The 20,703-nt window shown below is 39.9% G+C and overlaps 1 protein-coding gene across 1 annotated transcript; it reads left to right on the forward strand.

Moving 5' to 3' along the window:
- Positions 1-1,006: 1,006 nt before the first annotated feature.
- On the forward strand, positions 1,007-19,977 carry DCTD (dCMP deaminase; the record flags this gene model as incomplete). The annotated part of the gene is made up of 6 exons (XM_084286053.1): positions 1,007-1,080; positions 4,680-4,791; positions 6,192-6,327; positions 15,705-15,821; positions 17,360-17,456; positions 19,899-19,977. 6 exons carry the CDS (start codon positions 1,007-1,009, stop codon positions 19,975-19,977), a joined length of 615 nt encoding a protein of 204 aa, XP_084142179.1.
- Between the last annotated feature and the right edge of the window lie 726 nt (positions 19,978-20,703).

The following is a 20,703-nucleotide window of genomic DNA, read 5'->3' on the forward strand; positions in this document are numbered from 1 at the left end:
ATGCTACCTTTATTAAATTTCTTTTCTTTTTCTTGCATTTAAATTGTTCCTTTTCATGAACATTAGTTGTCTATATGAAATTGTGAATACGGAACTGTTACAAACCAAAATAACTGTATGCTTTCCACTCTGACAGCTGAAAAACTTAGAAAACAGGCTGCTTATGCTGAGTTTTCTCATTACAACTAAATAGGACTATCTGTAAAATTAGGTAACGTTTTCATCCTTGATGGTTTGTCAGTTGTTAACAACAACAACAAAAAAAAAGACAGCTAGCTGATGCAGCCATCTAAATATGAACATATTAGCAATGCATATCTCCGTTTCAATCACCTTGGCTCTCTTTTTTGGGATGGTTTCAAGAATAGCTATGACCGTGGTGGGATCCTTGACTTGGCCACCTTCTCACAGCCCATGTTGGTGTACTTTACATCACCTGGTATACTCACCTCTGCAGTTTGCTGTGCATTTGGTTAGCATGTGGGGACTCTATGGACAGTTTCTGGGGTAGGACTACTGTGTGCCCAGTTGCCCAGAAATGCCATCTTAGCTTAAGAGGATGGGTTTTGATGCAATGATTATTTCGGCCATGTCTGGTGACCATTATTCAGGACAATGGTACAGTGCGTGCTGCACAGCTCATGTGCACAAACTTGTGTCAGGGCTGCCCTCAAAGTCATTTTTCTTTTGTCCATCAGTGAGTTTGTCACACCTGTCGCTGTTTCCAGTGGGAAATGAGTTGGATAGACACGGATGGATTTGGGGAGGCTCCTGGTGATATCTCACAGCCCTGTAAAAGCAAACCTCAGTAACTTGCTCCCATTCGCGTGCCTCCAATAAGGCGACCAAACACCCAGCCTGGGTAGCCCCCAGCCGAAATCACACACACACATCACGCCAGCACGCACATTTATTTCGCTCTTACAACTTATGCGCGGCCTACGCGCTCGCCCAGCTGCCTCAACCCCTCAGGCAACTCGGCGGCCCCCCGGCGGCTCTCCGCGACATGGCGGCGGGGCCGCCCGCCTTCCCGCCCGCCCCTTTCCCCGCCCGCTCCCGCTTTGGCGCCAAGGGGCGAAGGCGAGCGGCGGGATGAGCGCCCAGCGGCCCGGCCACGTTAACGGGTACGGCTCCGGCGCCTCCTGCCCGGCACGGCCCCGGGGCTGGCGGCCCGGAGAGGGTGGAAGCGGGGGGCTCCCGGGCCGGGCCGGCCGCTTTCGAGGAAGCTGCGCCCGGTTCTCGGCCGGGGAGCCGCGGGGGCAGGCCGCGGGGCGCTGCGGGGGGCTGGGTGTTTCTAGAAAGCGCCTGCGATTAGGGGCTTGGGGGTTGAGCAGGGGAGAAGCGGGGTGCTGGTATTCAGTGTCGCTTCTCGGTGGGGGAGGTTTGTTTTCTGCTTTCTCTCAAAAAGCTGCCCCCCGGTGAGGAAGGTGTAGCGACCTGCGGGGAAAGGTGCCGAGCCTCAGGGCTGGCGGGCCCGCTTGGTACAACGCCGGTCACAGGCAACACGGGGAGCCCTCACGGGGCCGGTGTGGGGAGCCGGCTGGCCTTTTTTTATTTATATACTTTTTAAAAAAATTCCCTCCCTCCTTCTTGCCCTAACTGCTGCAAGTTGAGTGTCAGAACACTGATAGGTGATCTTCAGGAGCATAATCCATCCTGCAGAAAAAGAAAAAAACAAACAACTCTTTAATACATTATAGTTGGAGTATAGCGCACGTGGTATCACAAACCTGAAAGCTGCAGGAAAAAAAAAAAAAAAAAAAAAGCCCGATACCCTGTTGTTCCTGAGTTGTGCTACCTTGTTGTGTAACTGACCACCATAAATCTTGAAGTGATGTATTCTGTTCTAGGATCCTCAGCTACATCTTTCATTAAGGAAGACTTTTTTTATTTTTTAGTGGCTGAATGAAGCTACTTCCTTTCTGAGACAGCCTGTTAGCTTACTTGAAACCTGGATGGATGCAAAAGAGCTGAGAAGAGAGGCATTGTCCTTTAGTTACAGAATCTTTCTCTGTTTGCCTTTGAAATACAGTTTATACAGACTTCCCTTCAGACTGCAAATCACTGTAGAATTTGAAGATTTTTTTTTCCGTCTTCCTTGAGTGGTGTTATCTTCATGGCTTTTACTTCCCATCACTTTTATTCATAAGTTCTTAGGAATTATCACAAGGATAAACCTTATTTGCGCGTTTTACAGCCAGCTATCATATTTTCTAGAATAGCCTTTATTCGTGCAATTCTAGAACTTATAAATGAGTGTGAGGAGGATGACCAGCTGCCCAAAATCTATAAACTTAATTTTCCTCTGTGTGCTTGAGTGCTAGCCAAGTCCTTGGCTTCTGCTCAATCAGAAATGAAGTGTTTTATATCCATTTCACACTCCTGTGTTCCTGTGCATTGAGCTGAGGGAATTATCTAGCCAAACATTGTGATGTTAAGTAGAAGTAATTGAGTAAGGGGTTTTTTGTTTTGTTTTTGTGTTCCCTTTGATGTAAGCCTTCTGCTCATTTTTCAGATATGCTCCTCTCCCTGTTAAGTTGGTACTCTGAGGGACTTCCACTTACATAGCGTTCTGTACTTATAAGCAAAGTAAATAGGGGCTTTTGTTGTTTTTTGAATAACTAGGGTTGCTAGGGAATAATTTAACAAAAGGAGATCTCAGGATCTCTTATTTCAGAGTGCTATTGTTTTTCTGGAGAGCTTTTCTCAGAATATTTCATTTGGTGTAGTTGTGCATTGAGTCTTCTGTGTCTCTGCTGAGGGCTCTCTGAAGACATCCCTGTGAATGTCACTTAGTTTGGAATGTATTAGAGTAATCATTTGAAGTCTGATGGTGTTTTGGATTGTGTAAACCTGCTTTTGTGACATTTTTTAAATAATCACTCAAATCAGTTTAAGTACTTTTTTTGTATTTTAATTAACCTGTCACAGTTCAGTTTGGTGTGGAAAAATGGCAAGAATAGTAAGGCAAGCCTTAAATCTTTCTGCTGTGAACTTGTTCTCTGCACCCTATTCTTTCTTAGTAGGATACCATTCCAACCCTTTAGCTGAAGTGATCGAGGGTAGTTTGGACACTCACATTTTTGTGTTTGCTTTCACAATTGACAGTTTTTCATGCTATTTACAGTGTTGTCAGTGTGAGAGGTGTGCTGGTTGCACAGAGAATATACGTTTCTCCCACCTTACACTGAGATGATGGCCTCAATGATAATTCTCATTCATTCCACGGAAAAGCCAAAACTGCTTAGTTGTAAGATGCCATATACAAACAACTCAAAAGTAGCAATTTGGTTTTAGTAGATAGCACCTTTGTAGTTTTATCATTTGTGTACCAGCATTCTCTTCAATAAATAGTGTAACCTCAGTGTGACAAGCTAACTGCAAGCCTCAAATATATGCTATTATATTTTTTTGTTATAAAAATAACAACTAACAAAATATTTATCTTCTAATGTTTGTGCTTGGAAGGCGCTGGTACTAGAGTGGCTACAAGATGTCTTGCTACTTGCAGTTACCTATGAAGTATTTTTCTGCATGGCTCAACATTGCTAGAAGGGTGTCTCAGTCTCCTTCCTCTTTTTCCTAAAATACCTTAAGCTGTAGTCCTTGGTAAGAGGGGCCCAAGAAGAAAAGTACTGCACTGCTTGTATTTTTATAGGCTATTTACTGTCTGGTATTTGAGATGTTCCATGAATCACTGGAGAGCTGCTAGAATCATGACATCAGTTTGTTTTTCAAGTGTAGCAATGGTAAGTGGGATCTGGGGGAAGCTTATTTGGATTCAATATTTTCCTTGAAATTTGCTAAGCTTTAATATATCAGAGGGGAGAGAGAGATGTCTTTTCCCTCTTCGAACTGGAAAGCACAGAATTTTTTCTTATGCTGTCCAAGCAGCCTCTCAACCATAAGGAGGCAAAAGAAAGTGATGAATCACATCCCCCCTGCCTGTTCCCCCAAACAAACCCCCCAATGTAGGGAAAGAAACTACTTTTCATGCCACACTTACATATTGTAAGGGAAGAATTCTTCAATCTATCTCGTATCTTCTTTTAGGAGGCTAATCTCAAGAGCAACTTAGCAGGGGCCTATCAGAATAGTTTACAAGGTCAGATTGTTGCCAGTAAGTGTTGCATTGAGAGGCAAACTCACGGCTATAATTGTACAGACAGAAACGAAAGCCTGCACAGGAAGCTTCCAAATAGAAATCTAACGAACACTTGCTGTAGGCAGAAGTACAAAATAGCTTAGATTAGAGGCTTGCAGTTAGCGCAGTCATCATAAAAAAAAGATTATGTTGTTTGACCGAAAAGAATGCCAGTACATGATATACCTGAATCTTAGAAATATACAAGGCGTTATCTATCAAGGATAAATTGCTCTGTCTTTGAATAGCTCAGTGCTCTGAATAGCTCAGCCTTCTTATCTAAAACTGAAATTTGCAACCTCACTTGGGTGCCTTTCCCCTGAATGGAAATGTTGCATATATAAGTTCTTGGAAAGCACATAACACTGACTATTTTACTGCTAAAATATTGGTGAATACATGGTGGTCTTAGCCACAGTCTGATCCTGGTTAAATTAACCTTGTACACATTTAAAGAATACAGTCTGTAATAACTGTACATATGTGTTGTTTACTGATTTATTTATTTATTTATTTATTTTCCCATAAAATATAGTTTTGGCAATGAAGCATCCTGCAGAAAACGAGAGGATTATTTGGAATGGCCTGAATATTTTATGGCCGTAGCATTTTTGTCAGCACAAAGAAGCAAAGATCCAAGTTCTCAGGTAAGGAGGCAGTGCATAAGAGTAACATAACCTAATCTGTGTTGCACATCACATCAGATGCACATGTAGCACTTTCAGGGTTTTGTTATTAAAAGTTATTTCAGTATATAGCTATTGAATTTTTAACATGGTCAGCACTTTTTGTTACAGAAATTCTCTTATTGGGTCTGACCTCATGTGTATAATTCTGTGTGTACGTTTGCAGCTTGGAGTTTTGTAAATCTTCTCTTCATCTGAAAGTTAAGATGACATAGACGTTTTCTTCTTTTTCTAATAAATATGGTTACTGTTAGAGGAGGATGTAACTACTGAAAGTTTTAGGCTGTAATTTTTTAAGACGTAGCATTTTAGCAAGTTCCTTTTCCTCACCTGTAAGAGTATAAAAATTCCCTGTTTTTTGTTCTTGGATTGATTTCAGTTGTCATCTAGTTTGGTTTCTCCTTCCAGTTCTCCTTGTCCCTCCAATTCATTGCCTTTCTCTCCATTCTTTACTTCTTTCACGTGCCTCTCTTGCACTTGAACATCGGTTGGAGTTGATAGATAACCTCTCCTGAAACATGCTGTTCTGCAGCGCCCAGCATCCTGTTAGTCTTCTTTTGTGTGACAAATTTTTGGAAGAAAATCCCAACAAAGCAATGGATTAAAATGTGTATTAACAGCTTGCTCAATTACTTGCAGGCTTCTGTACATTATGGCTCTCACTTCTCTGAATCATACTTATTTAGGACTAAATTCCTGTTACCCAAGTGCTGGTTAAAAACACATCGTGCAAAGTAAAATTAAGTCTGTTGCTGTTTCAATACATATAAAATATGGACAGAAAATGTAAAAATGGGGCAGTTCGTCACCCTAAAAGTAGGGCTCCTGTGCAGACTTTTATTAAAGTAATAAAGGGTGGCGGTTAAATGGTCTGGTATTTTGGTGCATGTTTGCGTAAACAAGCCACAGAGGTTTGTGAGCTTATCACTAGGTCAACACTACCACATTTTAATTTATCTTCCATCCATTTTCTTTAGCTCCTGCTGATAGTTTGGGGAGCTAAACTGGAAGAAAACTTACACTTAGTACAGTTAGTTCTGTGCTGGTCCTACTCCCTGAACTTGGTTCACTTTATAGCCAGACAAGGAATGGTGCTGGCAGACTAGTTTGGGACTGCATAACCAGAGGGTAGCGGGCTTGCATCTGCCCTGATTTATTTTAAAGCTCTGCCAGTTAGGTACAGTTGTGGCCTTGGTTATCGTATCCTTGTTGTGCTCAAGACAGTGCGACTTAATACAGGGTAACGCTTGTATCTCTTAAATTACATTTGTAGGATTGGCTTTTCAAGTTCAGATTTTATTGTGCTTGTTGATACATTATTTTTCATGCTGCTGATACTATATAAGTCTTATTTTATCTAGGTTGGTGCCTGCATTGTAAATTCAGAAAACAAGATTGTTGGAATTGGATACAATGGGATGCCAAATGGCTGCAGCGATGATGTACTGCCTTGGACAAGAACAGCAGCACATAGACTAGACACAAAATATCCTTATGGTAAGGCATCTTGTGGTTGACAAATCAAGCTTTTGATGTCTGTATATGTGAAAGTTCATTTGGTAAAACGTCAGTCAGTTTTTCTTCCACTCAGCCAACTTTGTTAATGTGCACGTGTGATATGTCAGGATAAAAATCACAGCTGTGAAAGTAAATGAAAAGTCTTCATGAAGGACTGAATTCCTCGTGAAATATATTCATGAATGGTTAGCTGGTTTGGATTATGTAATGAAAACTTGTAAATAGAATGCAGCTCATCAGCACACAGTCACAGCGTATGCAAATGATTGCTGTTTCGGTGTGTTTGTCTCCACGGAAATTACTGAGAGCATGTATATGCAAAACAAATAATTGTGTCTAAAGTAGCGGTATTAAAATTGTAAACTCTAGTGGCTGTTGGAAATTCCAGTGTTCAGATGTTCATGGCATAGACAGTGCATATTATGAAAGAGTTGAATTTTGTTTGTCTTGAAGTATATCATCACATTCTGTCATTCCGTGCCTCTATCTTATGTGGTATGCAGTAGATCTGCCCTGCTACAGGTAAAGTGACTTGCACTGTTCATTTCAACCTATGATTTGGTTCACATTTACTAAATTGAGAGGATGAGTGAAGAGCAACGACAGTTTCATGGTAAATATAGGTGAGTGCTGCTTCGGATCCTGTCTTTGCCTTTGCAGCAGGCTTAGTTTGGCCTTCTGCAAGCCTGCTTTGAAGGGTTCTCTGTGAATATTGGTGGCACAAGGCTGTACTGTTGCCCCTCTGGGCCACAGGCTTGAAGGAACCAGTGAAGATAACCCAGTGGACTGCCTCAGGCTTCACTCCATGAGGACTGCCTCTTGGGCATGGAAATGGTATTGGGAGCTGCCTTGTGGCCCTCAGTAGCCTATGTTGGGCAGGAACTGTGGTTAGGACTGATAAAGAAGGAGAGAGTGCACTCTCTCTTCCATCCCCCTTCATCTTTCTGCTTTCACACCAGCTCGTGCTGAACCTCTGTGGGATGAGACCAGTGGAGCAGGAAAAATGGGTATTAGGAGCTCCTTCGTGCTGTGCCACATCTTAGTCTGTCCTGGGCTCAGGAGTGGAAGGGGGAAGAGTCACAAAGCTGAACAAGAGCCCTGAGGAACTCTCCCTTTCCTCCTACATAGGTGTGGGGAAATGAGCACCAGAATCTGGCTTTTGGAAAGATACTGACTCCTTCAGTATACAGTATCTACTAATTCCTGTTTTTTATTTTCTTACAGCTTACAAAAATTGATCTGATACAGAAATTAGACTTGCATTAGTTTTGAAATTCCCTGTTTCACCCAAAGTTCTCTCTGAAAACTGACATTATTATAGCACTGAAGTGAAAGATTATATGCAGTGGTTCAGCTCAATCAGTTTTGTATCTGAGTTCTTACAACTCTGGTACTTGTCCTGATTCAGTTTACCAGTTTGCTATAAAACCTCTAACATTAACTCTTAAACTTGATGCAGTTTATTATTATTTTTCTTAAGAGATGCGTTGCTGATAGTAGGGCCAGCTCCTGCCAAGTTTTAACATCTGCTCTAAGGCACAGCAGCAGTGGTTTTACGTACAATGAAGGTCCCATAACGGTACCGCGTGGTATGACTGCTCTTTATTTATAGGGTGTGGAAACAAGCATTAGCCCATTGATTAAATACAAAGTACTGAAAACAGAATATTGATTTTGGTTGAGTCGTAATGCTTGCTGTTAGGTCTCAGTTCGGAACTAAGATCAGTGTGGGTGGTCTTTGGCATGTAAGCACGTTCCAGGAGAGATGCAGAAACAGGGCGGTCTAATATAAAGTTGATCAACTTAAACTAAAAAAACTGTATGGATTTGTGGGGAATTTTAGCAGGAGATATTGTAAGATTTTTTTTTTTTTTTTTTTAGTTAACACTGACTCCAAAAGATGCAGAATGTTTTAGTGAGTAAAAACCTCGTAACACATGATGTTTAAAAACCGCACTAACCAATCTAACAGCCTGGAGAGCTGATTTCCTTTCTAGGAATTGGTCTAACTAGCACCCTTCCCCCCAAAGAATCTTAGTCTTCACCTCATTAAAAAAAATCACAACTTTGTAACGTAAAATGTCTGCTGTGATGAATAAACGACCTATTTTGTAATTCACAGATCATTTAAACTCTAGCAGTTTCTTATTAATCTTGATAGCACAGTTGACAGACCAGACAAGTATATATAAAAAAAAATCTTCTGCTTAAAAAAATTCTGGTAGATGCAAAGAGACACATAGAATCACTGCTAAAATCTCATTAAACTGTCATGTTTTCCTTTCTGCTTTTACTAATCATCACAGCATTTGTGTAAATTGAACTTTCTATCCTTGACTTTTCCTGACTAGCTTGTTCGCAGATGATACAGTCTTACTGTGTGCTCCATTAGCTTATCATGGGAATGCTGGCACTGTATTCACTACAGCTGCAATGTAACTTATAGGGTAAAGCTGACGACAGTTGTGCATGTACCACCAGACTAACCTGGAAGATGTCTTCTAGAGCTATTTTATGCATCTGCACCGCTACAGGATAGGACTGGGGTTGAATTTGAGTGCTGACCTCCTTCCTGGTTTTATGTACTGTATTAGTTTAGGTATAAACATCAACTAACTTTTTCACAGGGTGTTTTGGACCACCCTGACTGGTTTTCTCCAGAACAAAGCCTGGGTGTTTCTCTGCAAATGGCTTACTCAGAGACTGCTCCAGAAGCCAGGGTGGAAGAAAGGCTGTAAGAAAGCTCTCATTCTGTATGAGCCTATCATGCAAAGCCTGCTGAGATGGTATGCTTAACCTTCCTCTCTCCCTCAGGCCGTACTGGGGGATATGCAAGGCATACTCTGTTTCATGCTGTGAAAATACCACTGGTGGGCTGCAAAAAAGCCATCTCATTTCTTTATGCACTTTGAACATACAAAATATGTGTGTGTTGCCATGGGACTCTGGAGATGTGGAGCCGCGAGGAAACCCGGGGCCAAGTGCTGTGTAGTGCTGCTGGAGCCCTGAGAAAGAGGAGCAGGAGCCAGTCTGTGCCAGTTGGCCTCGGGGCCAGGGGTCAGTCCCTGGCCCTGTCCGTGTTTAGTAGCACAGTCATAGCAGGGGATTGGGCCCAGAGGCTATCTGTGCAGAAGTCTGTTAGATGATCCTATAATAAATTTATTGAGCTCCAGCAGAACAGATGGGTACATTGACCCCACAGCTCTGATCATTTTCATTGTTTCATGGCTAGAAAACTTCCTGTTTCCATGCTAGATTTATTTATTGTTAGTTTATACATTATTGTGTATGCCAACGTTGTTCTTTTAGCTTTCCTTACTCTGTGCCATCAATGTTTCTTCTTCCTTTCTCCCTCTCCCTGTGCACTTAGTGATAACAGTAATCTTTTGAACTTTTATTTTTTTTTAAGGCTAACCAAGTCCCATCACTCTTAAATTTTACTGCATCTTGAAACCTGTTGGCTTGAAATTCCCTAGTGTCTCAGTTATCTGTGTCTGCTGCAATATATGGTACGTTGTACACGTCTAACCTGCACCCTGAAGTACGGCTTCTGTTCAGCTCAGTGTTAAGAAACAGGCTGTGCTTGATTTAAGAAAAAAAAAAAAATTAAAAGGAATTTACGCATACCTAAGTGTAATCTGAGCTGCTACTGAAAGAAAGCATGAAAATGTGGGAGGTAGTGCTCACTTTACCTTAGAGAGTGTAGATGTTTGCATTTGTACAATCCTGGAATCCTAATGTGGATCGCCTGTACCGGTACTGCACATTCCTTGTGAGAGTTTTGAAACTGATTACAACTTTTCTTTTGAGCTGCAGAATATATTTGAACAGTTAAGTAGTATGGCCTTGTTGTGTCAGAAAGTAGTTAGTGTTTTGCAGAGTGCCATCTTTCACAGCAGAAAATCAGGCTTTTGTTGCTTTGTGGGAACTGGTTCTTTCCAGGCTGCCAGTCAGTGACAGGAACGGGGATGTTTCTGTGCACACGAGAGAAAAAACTGAAGGCTAGTTTTGGATACCTACTTCACTAAGATGTTATTAAAAGCTCTTCCTAAAGCTTTGTGTTCAATACAGTGTGTAGAACCTTCTTAATAATTAGACGAAATTCTGGCTTTCAGTGTCAAAGTAAGTGCCCTCTATTACTGTTAGATGAATGCAAGGATTTGATGATGCACAGTTTCCTCTCACTGATCATTTAAAGTACTATGTTTTTCTCCTATTATCGTAAGTCTTCCCACTAATGCTAGTTGCTGCGCTCCTGTTATGCCCTCTGTCTCCACTGTAATCTAAGAACATCTATTTGACAACCAGTCTCTAATTAAGAGAGTTTTAAATTAAAATGACTGGCAAATATAGAAACCTCCTAAGCAATAGGGAAAATATTCAGTAAATATGCTTACAAATATTTATACAGGTTCAGATATGATAAAATATGTGCTGTGGCAAAAAGTATACTCTAATTGAAGAGTACCTGCTGTGTAAAATGAAACAAACTGTTAGCAACATTTTGTCGTGTTAGGATTATGAGCTTTTCGTCATCTTTTTAAAGAGATGAACACTTGAAGATATTCAGGCAAATGTTACTTCTGTAGAAGCTGTTATTTTGACAGCACAAAACTTGATAAGGCACTATGAAGAAGTGTGATGCTCTCTCTCCAACTGGCAGTGCAAAGCTGAGGCTTCAACTGGAAGGAGGATCTATAGGAGACAGTCTCTACCTACAGCCACTCACTCACTTGTCCTGCATGGATTTCTTTCCAACTTTAGTGTCACACACCAAATCTCTAGAAAGCTTGGAGATTTGGAAACACCGAAATTTCTCCTGTTCTAACTGTCCCTTAAGAAACAGCCCTGTGTTCTTGCTGAGATTTGAATAGACTTGGAGCAGCGTGGGAGGAACTGGAAAATGGGTTGCATTGGCTTAGTGCTTCTGAGGTTCTGAGAGGGGCTTTCCTGGCCTGCCCTGGCAGATTTTATGTCATGCTCATAGATGGGCTGAGTACAAATTAGTGAGGTGGGGCCATTCCCTTCTCCTGACTGCAGTCTGAACAGGCTGACTCCAATGAAATCTGGTCATGTTATTCTTGCCTTCCTGCCCTGAGCACAGCAACAGCCCTTCCTCCAACACACGGAGGAAGAAGGGCTGAGGGCAGCATCAGCCCTACGTCAGTGTCCTGCCTTCTGCTAATGTAGTCACCTGCACCCATCCCCGCGCTTTCACAAAGGGTTAAAAAAAATAATTGGCATAATTCTACAAATTCCGGATCCACTGACCACTGTCCCCAAGGGATGGCACTTCAGACCCCGTGCATTTCAGTAACACCTTAGTCCCTTCTGTGATCCTTGCTTTATCAGGTCCAGCGAGTAGAGGGTAACAGTAGAGGTGGAGCTTGGACAAAGACTGAATGGATGAGGGGCAAGAACATGAAAAGGTGCAAATTTTACCAAAGGACTGAGAACAAGTGGGCCAAATTACAGAACTCCCTGTATTTATTTCTGTGCCAGCTTTATGTTTCAGAACACCTTGCTAGGACCATTTATCTGTATCAAGAACCTGTAGTATTTGTCAAGTTAGTTATCGTGGCAGTATAAAATCTTATGTTAATAAGTAGGTCAAAACTTGTTGCACAACAGTCTGTATTCATTTAATTGTGTTCCCTTTAAGCATAACACCATATTTAGTACACAATTTCTCTAAATTCCTAGTCTGTTTCTGTTAGTAACTAATCACATCAGGTCACTCCCTGGAGGCCTTCCTTTTGATTTCTTTTTAAAAGGTGACATGTTATGGTGGTCCCTTCAGGTCTTCATCAGGCATATGAGTCTTTTAACAGAATTAATAAGCATTTTGAATAATCATATGGTTCCCATAAAATCATTTATCAGAACACTTTTAGAAGGTGGGAAGAATAGTTCTGACACTGCAAGAACGTGTTCATGGTAAGCGTTTAATTACTGAAAAATGACCATTAGTAGGGTTATTAGGGGTCACCTTTTTACAGGTAGGCTTAAGGATGAGTGCTATCTTACATATACAACACGAAGCAATATGCAATTAGAAAAGATGGAAACACAGTATTAATTAATACTAGCAGTAACAAAGCAGTCATCCCTCTGCTTTTTTTTCTTCCTCTCACAAACACTGTAGCAGGTGGTGGGAATGTCACAGGACACACTAACTTCTCGTTGCATGGTTATTTCTTCGGCTAATGAAGTCTTTAGAGAATACTTTTCAAGTCACTTTTCCAACATAGAAACCAATGTTGCAGACCTACTATAATATTAACTATATGTGAATAATATTTAAAAAAGGAAAAAAGAAAAAAATAGCCCAAACCACTACTGACACTGGGGGCCCCCACAGGTATTGTAAAAACTCTTAGTTCTACCAGTCTGTTTAAATAAACAGCTTTCAGGGTTCTGAATGCTGTGCACCTGTGAAAGGTTACTCTAAGTTAGCCTCTTACTGTCTGAGAGAGAACAATATGTTACTAATCCTAGTTGGAGCTCTTAACAGGCTAGAAAACTTTGTAATACTCTAAATGTGGTACTTATTATACCTAGAGATTTTGGACTCCTGGATTTGATTTCTGTTTCCTTCAGTAATGCTCTATAGAAAGTTTGGCAGGTCTATGAGATAATCTGTTACCCATCGAAATTTCTTATTTATAAATGGGTCAGTAGTCAATGCCTGTCTGCCAGAGAGAGGGAAAACGAGGAAGAGGGGATCAAGAGCGATGGCAGAAAACCTGAAAATATTTGTCTGATGCTTGTACCTTCTTATGGACCATCTAACATAACACCTCAGACAGGGGCCAGTAGCAGATGTCTAGGGAAACGTATGCAACAAAGACACATAAAATGGCAGTACCCCAGAATAATAGTCTTCCAAGTTCCAACTACTGAGACAGGATCGTTTTGTATTTAATAGCCCACTAAACTGGAAAAAAAAATACTGGAGAAAAAAGATGACTTCTTGAATCAATGTAAGTCTTTAGTTCCCTACTCCTTTGTGCAGTAAGGGGTATTTAGTTGATCAACAGTGTGCATGCAAAGCCCACCTCCTTTTGTTTTTGAAATTAAATTCTGCCAGTTTTGTTAGAGACCTCGCTACTTCTTGTCTTGGAATGATTAGTTTCTACTTCTCCCTTGTTATCATTGGTCTGTCCTTGTCTCACCACTCTAGAGAGTTGTCCTTGTTCTTGACTTCAGATTGTATTAGCATGATCAGGAGGTAAATAGTTTCCCTCCCTTAGTCCAGCTGATTATCTTTTACAAGTTATTTTTGGCCCGAAATTGTTTTTGTTTGGGAGATTTGTTGTTGAAAATTTGCAGAATTCCGCAGTTTCTTAAAGGCTCTTTCTCATCAGTGCAGGAAGGAAGCTTGTTGTAGTACTAATAATGAAATGTGTCTGATTTTATGGCTGAAGATTTCTGAGTTTTAGTTAAAGAAAAATATTTACTGAAGGAATTAGGGTTGTGGGTTTTTTTTTGTTGTTTTTTTTTTTACTTCTGTGAGCCTTTGAAAACATTCCCTCATCCTTCTTTCTGGAGGCCTTCGAGACTGGTGCCTGGGACGTAAGTATGTTGTTCAAAGAAACTTAAAAGTGATGTTCTGACCTGTCAACACAACCTGGTTCCAGCTGCTGAAATTATGATGCTTTGTTTTTCCCTCAACCTTCTGTAGCCCCAGATAAATAATTCTGTGGCTGTTTCATGTGAAGGTAAGATTACTGCAACTCAGCAATGTTTGGAGTTAAAATTATTTACTGAGTCTTCTAAGTTCGTAAAATAGTATATCTTATATACTTAATGGAACATGTTTAAAATTGTGTGATTTGATTACAGTAGTAATAGAAATAATAGTAATAGAAACCTCTTTTTCGTTGTTAATTTCCTACTTTTTATGTTAGTTTCTGGCTGTACTGTTTATGAGAAGGTATGTGGGCAGCATAATCATGGCAGTTCTGGGGACTGCTTGTAGAAGTTGATGCTCCGCTTTCTTTAGCAAGTGTTTGGTCCTTTGTGACTTGCCAACATGGAAAAGTTTGTGTGCTGTAAGTTAGGCTGTAAATTTCTAGTGCATTAGCTGCTACATAGAAAATTCCATGTAGACCCTTAGCACATACGGAAAGCATTTCCATTCGGTTCTTGCATGTTGAAAGTGCAACACTCAGTTACTCTGTGCAGTGAGATCATTCACACGTGAGGTCAGTGCATAGTAGCAACTCTACTGTGAACTTGGGCTCTTAACTTTGCCCATTTTAATTTTCCCATATATGCAAGGGAGAAGAAGATTTTTTTAATTCATTCTTCAAGATGAGCAGGGGAAGAAAAACGCTTAATGTCTGCACATGCAGGTCTCTAGATGAGCTCAAACCCACGCTTCACTTCAGCACCTGTTTACGAAGTAAGTCAGGGTACCAGACAGTTTCTTAGTAGATAGGTGTATGAATTATGCAACTCGCTGTCATTCCTAGGTGTAAACAGGAGGTTCTAGCAGAGATGCTCTTTCCTAATGTTTTTTTCAGAGGTTCACGGTGGATGACATAAACTGAGCTTTTTTCACCTTTGTTTGAGGCACGCTAGGTAACGTACTGATGTGTACAGCATAAAAACTTGAACCCTAAGTTGCCACCTGTCCAGAAAGAGCTATTGTGTTATGGTGGAATAAGGCAGGGTTGTCTGTTGCTACCTGGGCTATCTGAAATCCATGGCGAAATAGAGGACTTTGTTTTCTTGCTTGGGAAGTCTGACACCTTTTAATGAGCAGTAAACTCGCTTTAATATTAAAGCTGGGACGTTTTTATGGTTGAGTGTGTCTTGTGTATTCTTGGGGTGAGAGAATCATGCAGCAGCGCTGAGCAGTTCTGGGACCCAGAGGACAGAGCCGCTCAGTTTTACTTCATGATCCTCCTGCCTTTAAGAGCACACAGTGCGCTCTTATAACCATAAGAATGTTCCTATCTGTGCATGTAAACACATAAATGAGCTGTTTTATACTGGCAATTAGATACTCTAGAGAGTTGTGAAGCTGTGAGATATTGCTTCACTTAGGGTGGTTGCAACTACTTGGCCCACAGCCTAAGGCTTTGTTGCCTGCTATAGGTGTTAGCAAATGGCAATGCTAATGTGCTTAATGATATCATTACTAATCGGCAGCCTGGTCAGAACAATTGACCTTCATTGATCTTGGTATTTCTGCTTTTATTTCTTCCTTTGCCCTTTATGACAAGCTGTGCAAGCTATTTGCCTTTGAAAGGATGTAAGCAGTTATATTGTAACACTTTAATTTTAGTTTGACTGATTTATTTTAATGAACAGTATTATGAATTGTGGTTTTTTTTTTTTTTAATCAGTATGCCATGCTGAATTGAACGCCATCATGAACAAAAACTCAGCTGACGTGAAAGGCTGCAGCATGTATGTTGCCTTATTTCCATGTAATGAATGTGCAAAGCTCATCATCCAGGCAGGTAAGGAGTAGTGCCAGCTTGATTTGTCAGGGTTGCAGAGCTGCCGTCTTGTTGGTATCTTATCACGGATGTATTTGATGTTAAATTGCTGCTGTTAGATCTAAATTAATTGCACTGTCAACTTCATAAGATGCTACTTGTGGGGTTTTTTTGCATCTGAATGGTGCCAAATTTTTCCAGTGCTAATTGCATCTTCTGTGATTCTAAGCGTGCTTCTAATTTAGGTTTGTAACTTCTTAGACCAGGAGCTGCCAAAGAACAACACAGGCTTTGCATATAATTACTGTCAATTTTACTGTGCTCTGACACATTGAATAGAGTAGGGCAGAAAGAAATAAACTTCTGCATGACAAAAGGTCTGTTGGGAGTATATACATGAAATTTTAATTTGAATGTGATGCATAGTAGATATTTGAAGATTTTAAAATATCTTTGCGCATAAATGTCATAAGACTTCTATGATCCTATTTAATTATGTCTTTCATTACAATTGTTATAAATCTGTACCACAGCAGCAAGTGTGCTGGCCTAAATGTGTCGCCTTTTCCAGATTAGGCATATCTGCAATAGGCTTCAGTTCCATAAAAATCTCTGCTTAAGGCAGCATATATTTTGCAGCCTTAGCATGGATTGCCATTCTGGGGATTTCCTCTTGCCACTAACGGCCATTGGAATCTAGGAAGAAAGAAAGCAGCAAAAAGAATACTTCTTTATTTTGGTCAGTAAGGCTTGAAGTGAAGAGGAATGAAGGTGGAAGACAATCATATTCTGTATGCTTAATTCTCTTATTTACGGAATAAAAATCAAATGGTTTTCAAAATAGATTTGTTGCTTGTACTCAGTGTAGTCACTCACTCATCCTTTTCCTTATGCAGCTCGGTCAGCAGAAAAATAGCAGTGTATTGATATTTATGGTATCCGCTAATACAGTAAGATATTGATAGGCTCTGAAACATTTGTAACTTCTCTTGGGTCAGCCTTTACGCTTCTCCTCTAAGTACAGCACAAATCGTTAATTTAAGCATAGATCATTCAACCATTTGAGAGAATACGTGTTTATAAGGATTTAAACCTGGGATTTAAAGTTATTTATAAAATGGAAAACAAAAGAAAAAGAAAAAACTATGCATTTGGAAGGGGAATGACATTTGGGGTTAAGTTCTTTGTGAGGAATTTCATCCACATTAGAGAAGTAAAAAGGCAAGTTTTCAATAACTTTTTGCAAAAGTACTTATTTTCTAGTCCATTTATCTTATGGGTTTGCTGGCAAGTTTTTGGTTCTGGTTTTCTGTGGTAAACTTAGGTGAAAGTGGAGAAAATATTCTCTAACATTTTTAAGAGAACTGTTTTCCTTACACACCCCTCTATTCAAGTGCAACCTGTAATATTTGGGAAGCAGAGACGGATCAGAGAGTTCTAAAGTATGTGGATGAGTGCCGTCTTCTCTGATTTTGTGCACCAGTTCTAATGTCATTACTTTTTTTTTTTTTCTCCTTTTAATATAATCCTAATATTTTTTTTCTGTATGACCTTTCTAGGCATAAAGGAAATTATTTTTATGTCTGACAAGTACCACGACACTACTGAAATGACAGCAGCACGGCGGATGTTTGATTTAGCTGGTATTGTATACAGGCAAGAGAGCTTTCAATTAACTTTATTTTTATTTTGGAAAGGAAGAAAATGATGTGTGACAGAGACCAACTTCAGGGCAATTGTTTTTTTCTTTGCATTGTGCAACGTTTTCTTCTCTGATCTGTATGCCTGCAAAAGATACTGGGTTGATGGACTGTTGCACCATTGTTTTTCCCTAGAGTATGGTTGAAGTTCAGTTTCATAATGTTTGTATGAGAAAATGGTCCACTTGGACCATTCCTGGACTTTTCTTTAGAGACTGCCAGTGAAATTGTGGATGTGATGGTTCATTTGTTACATTGTGCTCAGAGTCATCACTGACCCTGCTTTGAACAGGAGGTTCGGTAAGATGACCTCCTCAATTCCCTTACAACATGAATTATCCTATGAATGGACTGAAATGACCAATTTATTTTCTACGGATTACCTGATACGTATTGAAAGCTTAGTATCTTCACATTGCAGTCAATTTAGGCGGGTATCAAACCAGCCAAACGTATATAATTATTGGTGCCTATAGCTGTCCAGTCTTCTTTGGTCAGCTTTTCTTGTGATAAGAGTGTAAAGCATGGAATATTTGCCTTAAAGAGAATTTGAAAAATGTTTGACGACTAGGATTTTTAAAGATGCTGGCAGAGATACCTAAAGACAATCAGGGTCAGGATTAAAGGGAGGGCAGGGATAGGTGACATTATAGTGGGGGTCTGCTACAGGCCACCAGACCAGGAAGACCAAGTGGAGGAGGCCTTCTGTAGATAGGAGCAGCCTTATGTTCACAAGCTCTGGTCCTCATGGGAGACTTCAGCCGCCCTGATACCTTGTTGGAGGGACAACAAAGCTATTTTGCCTTAGTCTTCACTGGCAAGAGCTCTAGCCACACCGCCCAAGTCACAGAAGGCAAAGGCAGGGACTGGGATAATGAAGAACAGCCCGCTGCAGGAGAAGATTAGGTTCAAGACCACCTAAAGAACCAGAAGGTGCACAAGTCTGTGGGACCCGATGAGATGTCTCTGAGGGAACTGCCAGATGAAGTTGACCCTGGAGGTGCTCAAGGCCAGGCTGGATGGGGCTTTGGGCAACCTGTTCTGGTGGGAGGTGTCCCTGCCCATGGCAGGGAGTTAGGACTGGATGGGCTTTAAGGTCCTTTCCAATCTAAACCATTCTATGATCTGTTCAACAGCCAGTTTGATAGCAATAGCATGCTGTGGGTGAGGGTAATTATGCAGTCAGGAAGGCTTTGCAGCTCTAAAAAGTTTTTACAATATTAATACAAAGGCTTTGAAAAATTTGCAAACATAACAATTCTGACAGATAAAATTTTAGGATGAAAGGTACCTACTGGGCTAAGAAACAACCATGAAAAAATATAGCAGTACTTGAAATTCAGTTTTAGGCCTTCAGTGTATTTTGTGTCTACTAAGACTGTTTGACTAAGAAGCATAAATCATTCTCTTGCAAGTCAAATCTTGTAAATTCTACAGGGTGAGAAGTGTTTCTTGTATTTCGGACTGCTATTCTGGACAAAGTGTGTTGCAGTCCTTCAGAGATTTTGTGGTCAGCAGCATGAGCTTTTCTATGTTGATTGTTCTTCATTCTTGTATTGATTATTAAGGATGTAGGTGGTACTTAATGAATCTCTTGAACTGAATTGCAGAGCTTAATTAGGCACTAAATCCACACTATTTGCATAATCCTTTGTTTACTGGTAGACTGTAAAATATATGCTCAGTCCCCAAATACCTTACTTACTAATTGCTGTAGCAGATGCTCTAATGATAATAAAAGGAAACATTTTGTGTCTGTATTAATTTTATAGTTCTAAAGTTACAATTTTTAAATGATTTCCTCTTAACTAGTTTGTTTTTACCCCAGTACAATATGTAACATGATCTATTCCCCTAGCACAAAAAAATATTAAAATACACTGAGGCAAAATACCAAAGTTCTTTGAAAACTTGGTGAGGGAAAAAAAAGATCAAAATATTTATCAAAATATATTTCAAATATTTTATATACACACACGCATATATATATATATATATATATAAACATGCACAGTGTATGGAAATATTTACATACACATTTACGTATACATCTTTATGTGTGAAGTATTTGAAATATAAATATATATGAACAAAAATCCCAGCCCTGGTAACATGATGCCACCACCTGCAGCTAAGTTGTTAGAAGTCCTTTGACTCCTGGGTAATTTATGAACTCCAATAGCCGAAGAATGTACAGGCTAACCCACTCCATGTGTCTTTGTCTTAGTCTTTCTTGTCCAGGTTTCTCGCAGTCTGTTGCACTGTAATTGGCTCCCACAGAGATGAAAACTATGTGAATCCAAGGAGGACTTTTTCTTTCAAAAATTTAGCTGGAGCTAAAGCAAGCAAAATGTTTTAACTACTCACTAACTAATATCTGTATTTTTCTTTATTTTAGGGAATTCAAGCCAAAATGTAACAAGATCATCATCGACTTTGATTCAATTAACAGCAGACCAAGTCAAAAGCTTCTGTGAATTAAGTCTCATTAAATCTCTAGAAGACTGTGATTATCCTTTTCTAAAAAGCTGCTAATGCCTTTCATCTTGAAGTTACTTGCAACTTTTTAATGGTTTCTATATCCAAAGTAGACTTCTAAGAAATGTAAGGCATAAAATGTTCCCCTCACTTCATCTTGTCATGTGGAATCTAAATCTACTTAAAAAAATGTAATGCCTTTATCAAATCTGCTTTAAAAGTCTAGAGACGTGTAGTTGAGACAATATAATGTATGTAAAGAAAACTGTTCTGATTCTTGCTGTATTCATCACCACATGCTCTGATAGGCTGTCAGCATTCATTTAGACTCAGTTTAACAGTAGTTCTTACTGTAACTAGAGGTACATCAGAATATGCTAATATATGTTGATCTCTCTATGTGGGTCTAAATAGTTGATTCTAATAAATAACAAAAAATGTTACCCATGCAAATACTAATCATCCAACTAGCATAACACTAGTATTTTAAAAGGCTATACAGATTAAAGAATGTGTGATCTTCTACATGCATTATCCAACAATTGGAATATTGATTTTTCTTTTAATTGCTATCTAACAATGTTATATTTGAGGAGAGCTGAGAGAGGAAGTTGTTCTGAGAGTGGTCCATGCTGGAGCAAGCTTCAGAACCCTTTCAATTCCCTTACTTTTCCCTAGACTCTAGAACTGAGAGGGTTAGAGGGAGTAAATCATTTGTCTCTTAC

This window comes from Netta rufina (assembly GCF_964035555.1).
Source record: "Netta rufina genome assembly, chromosome: 4".
NCBI lineage: Eukaryota > Metazoa > Chordata > Aves > Anseriformes > Anatidae > Netta > Netta rufina.